The 9,699-nt window shown below is 45.7% G+C and overlaps 1 protein-coding gene across 1 annotated transcript; it reads left to right on the top strand.

The window, feature by feature from the left end:
- Window positions 1–156: 156 nt before the first annotated feature.
- On the top strand, window positions 157–9,226 carry calm1a (calmodulin 1a). The gene is made up of 6 exons (XM_086150517.1): window positions 157–335; window positions 6,329–6,359; window positions 6,448–6,591; window positions 7,313–7,419; window positions 7,584–7,719; window positions 8,038–9,226. Exons 1-6 carry the CDS (start codon window positions 333–335, stop codon window positions 8,064–8,066), a joined length of 450 nt encoding a protein of 149 aa, XP_086006643.1. The 5' UTR covers window positions 157–332; the 3' UTR covers window positions 8,067–9,226.
- The last annotated feature ends 473 nt before the right edge of the window (window positions 9,227–9,699 follow it).

Genomic DNA, 9,699 nt, shown 5'->3' with positions numbered 1-9,699 from the left:
AACCTGTGGCCCTCAAAGCATATGTGGCTTATTGCAACGTCAATCCTATCCATGTTGATAATCGTGCAGAAAAGATATTAAACGACAGAAAACACGCAAAGTTGTAAAAAAAAAAAATAGTGCAACTTTATTGGGTGACTTCACGCCACGGCCGCGCGGAGGGGCAGGGAAATAGGGCGGGCGCTTCTCTCGCACGGCGGATGGATACCGTAGGCCGAAGAGCGGTGGTTCGTCCTACCCGCCCGCCACCGAGCAGCCCGGGTTTGTAGGAACCGTCCATTTCCTCTCTGCCATTAGCGTTAGCACACCGCCGTCTCCAGCCCAGAACCAACATGGTGAGTGTTCTTATCCTTATCGGCCGCGAGATTTGCGATTCAAGAGACCCGATTTGGTGTTTAATTGTCAATACGGGGGTGAGGGGTGCCGGTGTTTCCACTGCACGAACGTTGGTTTTTAAGTGTTGGATTGCAATGCCAAAAATAGCGGATGCAGTGGTACCGTCTTGTACCGTTAGCCGCCGCGAGTTAGCTGCCACACGGATAGACTCCGCGGTATGTCCAAGGGATAAACCTTTTGTTGTTACACGATAGTTGCTTATTATCTACCACGGAGAACACACAGCGTGGTTCTGGTGTGAATCCGGATTTAGGTGCCGTGCTTGTTGAGGGACCCGGCAGTGGTCGATCGCATCCCGGGGTTAGCATCACAGCTAATTTTCCGGTCTCCAACCGCTCCACCATCAACCCGCGTCTTAGCGTTTCATTGTATCGTCAGCCGTTAACCGGTTAGCGGAGGTTTCGCTAACTAGCAGGATGTACGAGACTCTCGCCACCGTGAAATACTGAATTATTGACAGCGGCCGGGGATTCGCGTTTCCCCGTCCAGAGGCAGATGTGCGGGGTGTGATGCCGACGCCGCTCCGCCTTTTTCTGTTTGCTGTCAAACGTGGTTACCTTTCTTTGGCTGTGTTGAAACATCTGCAACATTTACACTGCAAAACACACTGAGAGCTGCAAGTAGAAAAGGGGTAATCGAAATATGAATGATCTTAACACGTCAATATGCGTTTATATTGAAGAACAGAATTGCCAAATCCTCTGGCTGGTCTTTTAATCCTGCAGCCATAATTATTTTCCCCTCAAAAATATGTATTAAGCTCTGAAATCTAATTTAAATAAGACATTGCTAAGTTCTAGTTTCTATTCTGTTTTTACTAACCCAGTTTTGCTCACTATCTATTAATTGCACAGTGACAATGACACCATTATCTCGCAACATTGAACAGAAAAAGGTAGGCTAATGCATTAGTCATGATCAGATCAGAGGGCACGGAGGAGTTACATTCACTCACACATTCAGTGCTTTTTATGAGTGGAAAAGAGATATTGAGCGCACGAAGGCTGTACAAAGTCCTGAATCGTTTCAAGTACAACTTTTTTATGATACAGGAAAAAACTTGCCACCGTAGTTATCTTTGTGTGTTAACGAAATTGAATTTAACACTGAAGGATCATGTTCTACAATATATGGTATAGTGCATGATTATCATCCCAGCATATACTTGACAACTTCTTGATGACGGGTCTACCAGAATCTTTCCTGGCTGAAAAGCCCACTGGCCACCAGCAAAAATTGCCTTAAGTTCCAAACTCAATTTTGTCCCACATGCTAAATATTTCCCCTTGGTTGATGTTTTCATTGCATAAAACCTGTTAGTTTGCTCTATCTGTCAAGACAGAAGCCTTTACATAAGTTATCACCACAGTGCAGCTCATGAACACGTCAGTTACTTTGGTTACACTTCACTTACAATCATTGGGATTTTTGTTCTATAGCCTTTATTTCGTCAGGAATGTCCCATTGAGATACAGGATCTTTGTCAACAGCTATGCCTCATCTGAGCAGGTTTTACCTCCATAAAGAACACCATTGTCCATTGTTTAGTCACCGTTTGGCTCAGGAAGGATGACTAAATGAAAGACTCAGGCTCTAGTAAGAACAATTAAGAACAATAATCTGTCTGACTGAATTGGCGAGAACGTTTTCAAGTATTTGTGGTATGAATTTAGAGCCTTTCCCTGGCACGAGTTCAGCTGCAGGTGTGTCAAGGACGCTTGAGTTGAGGATTGTACTGCCAGGGGCCTTCTACCCTTCTCAACTCTCTCCTGTCTGCCTCCTCTTTCTCAGATGCTGTTAAGTTTTACTTCTAAGTCGGTGTCTATAGCGATTTATCCAGTGGTTCTTAGTAACTTTCTATCTGGTATGAAGTTGGCAGTTCCCATCGTCGGTGTTTCATGAAATTTCCATTATAACTGATTTATTCTTGCAGAGTGATGATAATCAAAATGCAGTGTGCTGAGTTTTATGTTTTGCAGATGTCTATGCATCTCACTTATGGGTCACACATTCAAAGGCACCAATTAATAACTTAAAATGACTTGTTACCTGTCAATACAGTGACATGACAATTTGTAACTCTTGTATTTTTACATTTATAAAATCACACCACCAGAATAACAACAATAGTGTAAAGTAAAACCATAGCAACACACCAATAGCTGCTGTGACAGAATGGTTAACAATGCATGGGGCAAGCAATGTTGTTTTGAAAGATTAGCTTAAAAGCCATCAGAGGTTTTCAACTGCTTCGCAAAGTCCTTAACAGAAGCCAAGCACGGCATGATGTGGAGAACATCCCATAACTCAAGAGCCACAGATTGAAATGCACAGTCACTTCTGGGTTTAAAATGAGCTTGGGGAACTGAGAGTAAAAATTGATCAGATGACCTAAAAGCCCAATTGGACACGTAGGAGAGCAGCCATGTAATGGGGTGATAGACCATACCAAGCTTGAAAAGTACCCAGCAGTATTTTAAAATGGGGGCAAAGTGTAAACAGACGTCCAGAAAAGGAACAAATCAAAATGGACAATTATTATTTCTAAGCCCTTATTTCTAACAATTCCACGGGATTCAAGAGTCTCATCAAGGTGAAAATTCAAATCCACTAACAATTAAAACCCTCTCCGGTTTAAAGATCGAAGACTCAAATTCAACATTGAGCTCAAATACAAAATAAGTCTCTCTTTTGATAATTACTGAGAGACCTCCACTAGAACCAGACAGCCTAGCGGACTGATGGAGCTGAAGTCTGCAGGACATAGTTTGCTTAAAACTACTTACGAAACTAGATATTCAGTTACAACGCAGTCGGCCACACACAGAGTATCTTCCAACACTGGGCAGGACATGTAGAAGCAACGGTCAGCTCTTCTCCGTTGCCTTTCATCGCCTGACGCTTCAGTCCTTCCATTTTGATTTCCTTCGCCCATCGTCTTCTGTATCGTCTCCAGCACCACCAGAATGTGTCAGAAACCTTATGACAGCGAAAACGCCTTCCCTCATTGAATCTGTAAACAATATCCATTAGAGCAGACCTGACGTGGGAGTGCCGAGACGGAGTCACCACAGATTAATATGAGGCCGCTGCCGCTTCATCCGCTTCGATCCCATCGCCATCAGGATGGCAAACGACTCATCGTGTTCTCCCTTTGACTCGCACTGAAGAGAACTATGATACTATGATGATTAATTGTAAATAAGAATAAGAACAACTTTATCTATCCCGAAGGAAATTGTTGAAAGCCCGCTATGTTGATGTGCAAAGGACCAAGCATGTTTCAGCAGCCATCCTATACCAATCATAGGGAAGATGTTCTTGGTCTGCTTTTCCTCGAACTATTCAAGTGCTACATAGAAAGTTATAACACCTCACAGCTTGTGAGAAGAGCTTGATTACTCGATTATGAATGTGCTGGATGGAAGTAACCGAGTGAAAAAGGGGGTTCAAAAGTGGTGAAGGTTCGGGAAAGTTATGTAAAAATTTGAAAACAATTCACGGAGTTGAGTTAGTCCGTTTTTTTATTTTAATTTTTTTATGTTGGTTTGCTCTGGGTTTTAACTGTTCTGCTGTTGGCGCTGGAAATAAAGTGCTAACCTCAGTGTCAGCAGTGGCAGTCTCAGTTCTGAAAGAGGCAGTTTTTTGTGGCTGTGGAATTCTTGTGAGAAAGGGTGCAGTCCTCAATGTCAAACAGAATGCATCAAATTCAGAGAAAAATCATATATTTTTTTTACTGTCAACTGTACGATCAGCAATCCTTATCAACTTCGGCTGGTAAGCTACTTGCCTACAATGCTTGTGTTAGTTTTGCCAACATGTCTCCCACGTTTAACAGCCTTATCATAATGTACTGTCCCTTTAGAAGTCTCGTAGAAGATGTCAGTGTGTTCCTTTTCAAAACCCAAAAAATGTTGATTACACAATAGGTAGACCACTGGGGAAATTAAGTTTCTCTCTCAGATGAACTGATGTAACTGTTGGGCTGCCTGCTCTGCCAGCGGGGGGCAATTGGTATGATCCATGATGCTCTAGAAGGTTAGATGACCTGCCAACTGATCCTCCCTAGGAGATGCAAATGTAGCAGCGAGATGACAGGATGTAGATTAATTCACCAAACCACAGCAACCTCCCCTGGTCTGAACTCTGTTACACTCTGCAAATCAGTTTGGGTGACCCTTTTTACACACACACACACACACACACACAAACACATTGTTGAAATACCGCAGGAGGTTGATACCCCATCTGTGCATTCACCCGTACTGTATGTCTGTCTGTCAGAGAGATGGATAGGTAGCTATGCCTAGACCATGACACACACACACACATACACACACACACACACACTTCCCCTCACATGGAGCCACAATGCAGGTTTGTTCATAGTATTGCCCAGAAGGAGTCAGATGCAGCCGGATAGCGACAAGGGTCTGATCACCCACGTTCACCGTGCTGGAAGACGCGAGGACAGGAAGGGAAGGTCGACAGATTTGTTGAGAGACAAATAGACGGATGGAGGAGTAACACAGCAGACCTCCGTGGACCGATTGGCTCATCATCCAGCCTTGAGGAAGAAGGACCTGCCTGTGAGGTCCTGACCACGGCCGGTCCAAAGGTATCGTGAACACCTGGCATCTGTCCAGCTCTCTGCTCTGGAAGGACCCGAAGACAAGTCGTCCAACTCAGGAATCTGATTACCCTTCGAGTGTACTTTCGTCCATTGACCTGTCCAGAAGACTACAACCATCTGTTATTTTCCCGTCTACTTCGTCGCCATGTCGCTTTGGTCAGATGCAAAGTTTACCATTCATTAGTCCGCTTACATTTTTTGCCCCACTGAGGAGGGACTGATAAATGTCTGGCCATCATCTTTTCCATCCAACTTTTCCCCCCACCCAAAGATATGATTACTGTCCCTCCTGTTATCACTCCATCGTCATGCTCTCCAAGAAAGTCGACCTTTACGCAGGCGATGATGAGTGGGTGAGTCTCTCTACGGTCTATGACCTCTTGGATGAGCAACAGCACTTCTACAAGGAGCTGATCCAGCAGCAGGAGAGGAGCTACAGAGCCTTCCTCCAGATGCTGATGGACGCCTCGTCCAGCCGCATAGACGGCCTGGTCAAAGAGATTCATGACTTAAGGAACGGCCTGCAGAGAACCCAAGTCGATGTAGCGGAGGTTAAAAAACAGGGCGCCCAAAACAGCAAGCGGGCCGAGTGCCTCGCCGAAGGCTTGGTGATGGTGCGTGGGGCGCTCGACGCCATCAGCATGAAAAGAGGAGTAGTGGGAGGAAGAGGTGTGGATTTGAAGCAGCGCAGAGAAGCCGCTGGTTTAAGGATGGACGGACGAAGAGGTGGAGAGACGAAAAGAACAGGACCAAGAGCGGCGAAGTTGGTGGCAGACATTACAGATATCGACTTTGAGGAGATAAAGGTTGTGGACCAGAGCATTAATTGCATAGCTAACTGCGTTAGCATCACCAGACCATAAATTGCTGTTCAGTTGACTGGAGGTCTTTTTTACGGGGGTGATAAAATGGGTCGTGTTGGATCTTGTTTAATTTTTGTGACATTGCTAGAATACTATTTCCAGAAAAGGAACAAATATGACTGCCTTTTTCTTCACTTCATCTCAAACAAACCTGTTTATAGTTTTCCAGCTGAACCCCCCCCACATAATTCCTGATTTCTCGGTCAGCGGTGTAGGACGTCTGTTTGATTTACTGTTGATGGGAAAGAAGGGGTATTTGAAGGAATTTATAAATATTATTATAGGCAAGAAAAGTGAATTAAAAACGCTTCTGTTCATCTAATGTTGCTATAACAATGAGGGTTTATGGTTTCCCATAAACCCTGGATGGTTAACAACAGTTGTGTCCATTTTTACTGGACTCATTCATTGACAAGTGCTTTGTGTTTGATTTCAGGCTGACCAACTAACAGAAGAGCAGATTGCTGGTAAGATGACGCCTGAACGTCAAACTCATATTCTGGCCGTTAACACGAGGCTCTAATATGGCTACTGTTTTCAACCCCTCTCCCCCAGAGTTCAAGGAGGCCTTCTCCCTGTTCGATAAGGACGGAGATGGGACCATCACCACGAAGGAACTGGGCACAGTCATGAGGTCACTGGGTCAAAACCCCACGGAGGCTGAGCTCCAGGACATGATCAACGAAGTGGATGCCGACGGTACGCCGGGTCTCCCTTCACACACACACACACATTCTCATTCTCTTAGGGAGAAATACACTGAATACATATTTTAACTCCAATCAGCTGATTGTATTTTCCTTTCTTCCCCGACCGAGCCACCCAACAAACGGTTCTGTAACATTAGCTGATGAGATTGTTTGCTTCCACTGAAACTATTAGAAGTTCAGCCGAAAATGGATTTCAGTGCACAGATCAGTGTGTCATGTGCCAAATCTTTTCAAAAACAGAACAAGTACTAGCGCATGTGTCAGGAAGGACATCTGATGCCAACCTTAACCAATTGATATGCAGAAGGAGCTGAGCAACCTTGTTTTTGCACCACTTGCAGCAAAAGACTTTCAACATCTTAAAATGCTTTATCATGGTACACCTTCAGACTCCAGCAGAAAATTTGTCCTCTCACTGGATGTGCACAATGGCACAAAATAACTGCTGCATGAAAGGATTTACCAAAGTTTGATAACGAGTCCATAATTATGATGTGAATCTAAAGTCTTAAAAGTCATGCTGCTAGAATGCCTTTGCAGCTCCTCTGCTGTCCTACAAGCTTCAGCATGTTCAGCAAGTAGAAGATGGTTGTTAAATTCCGTCAAGTGTTTCCACTTTGATGGAAAACTACCAACAAAAAAAAGTGTGTGTGTGTCCAAGCTTGTTGCTCTGAGCCCGTTGTTATATTGACTTCCTGTCTCTCCTCTAGGCAACGGGACTATTGACTTCCCTGAGTTCCTGACAATGATGGCCAGGAAGATGAAGGACACTGACAGCGAGGAGGAGATCAGGGAGGCGTTCAGGGTCTTTGACAAGGTGGGTCACTTTGTGTTTTGTCAATTGCATTTACCTAATTGAGAATCCGATCGGAAAAGTTGAATTTTCCTGAAATCCATTGGTTTCTTTCCCCCCCGCGGTACAAATTGAGTGGATTCTATGCCGTCTACTACAGTGTACTTGACTTCCTGTGTCTCTTTCAGGACGGTAACGGTTACATTAGTGCAGCAGAGCTGCGTCACGTGATGACTAACCTGGGGGAGAAGCTGACGGACGAGGAGGTAGACGAGATGATCAGAGAAGCGGACATTGATGGGGATGGACAGGTCAACTATGAAGGTGCGTCCCTTTGTAGCCATTTCAGATGCACGGTTTCTGCAGGGACCTTAAAAGTAATAGAGTATTTTAGGATTCTTCAGGTCGTGTTTGCCGCAAACATTTGATCAACTTTCGGCGCTACAGCTTCACTCGGTCTATTCTTCCGGATTGTGAACAAACATCATTTCCTTTTGGCAGAATGTGTACTGATTCGCCTGCTTCTGCTTTCATACCAAGAAACGGTTGCAAACTGTCACTGAGGATGTGATATAAAATTGTCGTAATAGATGTAGACACACTGAGTCACTGATTTGTAATCCCGTTGTGTTTCCCCTGCAGAATTTGTTCAGATGATGACTGCAAAATGAGCTGGGCCCACCTGAACGACAACCAATCAGTCCAATGTTTCACTTACCTCTTATTGCAAAAATCTACATTTCTTCATACTGTTCTGTATAGACAACTTAAACTGAATGTTGGAAAACTGAAAATCTTTCCATATATACAAGCTCAAAAAAGTTCGAAGACAAAAAGAAAAAACTTAAATGAATTTGCATGTACTGGCTTGTGCCCCCCCCTCCCCCGCCCAGCTGCCCAATCAGATCTCACCTTGTTAGCTCGGCGGTCTGTCTGCAGCTGGCCGACTGGCTGCCGCTCCTCTGCTTCCCGGTTCCATCCGCCTGGTGTCATGATTATTTGGGCTGGCCGATCGCCTCTCTTCTACGACTTACTGTTTTTCGTTTTTTTTTTGTTTTTTTTTTCTCCGTTTTCCTTCCTCCTCTTCTTCATGCATGCAGCTTCGGACGAGTTACTGTCGAGGCCCGGCGGCGGGAGCTGCGACCGGGCCTAGGACCCACAGAGTAGGGAGGGTTAGCAAACAGATTGACGGGAGTGAACCAGCAGAGCCTTTGCAGTTTGCTTACCTAAATGAAGTCAGTGACAGATATTTTTAAGAAAAAAAAAAAAAGTAAAATGGAATAAATGAGAATTCATTAGACTGTTTCTGGCATGTCAGGATACTTGCTTCATCCTTTGTGTGTTTACCTTTTTTGGCAGCGAAGGCTGGGTGGGTAAGATTGGATCTCTCCGGCCGCTGAGGGTGTCCTCGGCGGTCAGCGAGGGGCCGGGGGGTCGGGGGGGGTCAGCAGGGTGTCAAGGCAACGGTACAGCAGTAACATATGAGGCGGTATCAGTTTGGCCCAGGGGGTCGGGGGGTCAGCCAGCGCAGGAGAACCAGTGTGGGATGGCCTCCTCCTCCTCCTCGGGGCCTATACCGGCTCCTATCTTCTGTCTGTATCTTGATTCTGCGGGTGTTAATTTCAGTTTGGGTGAGACGGGTCGGTGCTTTGCGGCATTTCTATCTTGTGTTTGTGTGTCTGCGTGCGTGCGTGCGTGTTTGTGTGCGTGCGTGTGGGTGCGGCGAGGCCTGGCCCAGTCCAGCTGTTCTGTTCAGTTCAGTTGATCTGCATTCCAAGTTGTACATGCTAGTCTTTACATTTTGTTTTTCCAATAAAAGACCATGAACTAAGTTGCGTGTGTGCGTGTGGATGTCTTCCATCGAGCCCACCGGTGTGATTCACCCGCGCCACTTCATGACACAACACGTCTTTCCAGAAAGAAGTGAACACATGCCTCAAGACTTACATAAAGTGTGTGTGGGGGGGGGAGGGGTCCTTGGATCAGCTTTCTAAACATCTGAGCACCAAGAACAATCCCACATCCTAAGCATAAACGCTTGAAAAGGCAGATGATGGGATTCCAGTGGCAGCGGCGAATGTTCTGGAGGACCTGCTCGGCAGCCCTCCGGCCATCCCGGCTCTGGGCGGGGCTTCGTGCGTGATGTCAGAGGCTCCGTTCATCCGAGGACCAGGCATCGCTAGGCAACGGATGCAAGCGTGGGACGGGTGGGGGCGAAAGAAAAAGCGCCAAGTCTGGGAGACACACACACACACACACATACACACACCGGAGCCTCAGAACACGGAAGTCTCCCGTTTTTTC

Source organism: Fistularia commersonii, chromosome 8 (genome assembly GCF_037954325.1).
Source record: "Fistularia commersonii isolate RoL2024-O1a breed Wild chromosome 8, RoL_Fcom_v1.0, whole genome shotgun sequence".
Lineage (NCBI taxonomy): Eukaryota > Metazoa > Chordata > Actinopteri > Syngnathiformes > Fistulariidae > Fistularia > Fistularia commersonii.
The sequence above is the reverse complement of the archived record's forward strand: the minus strand, read 5'-3'. Positions and strand labels throughout refer to the sequence as shown.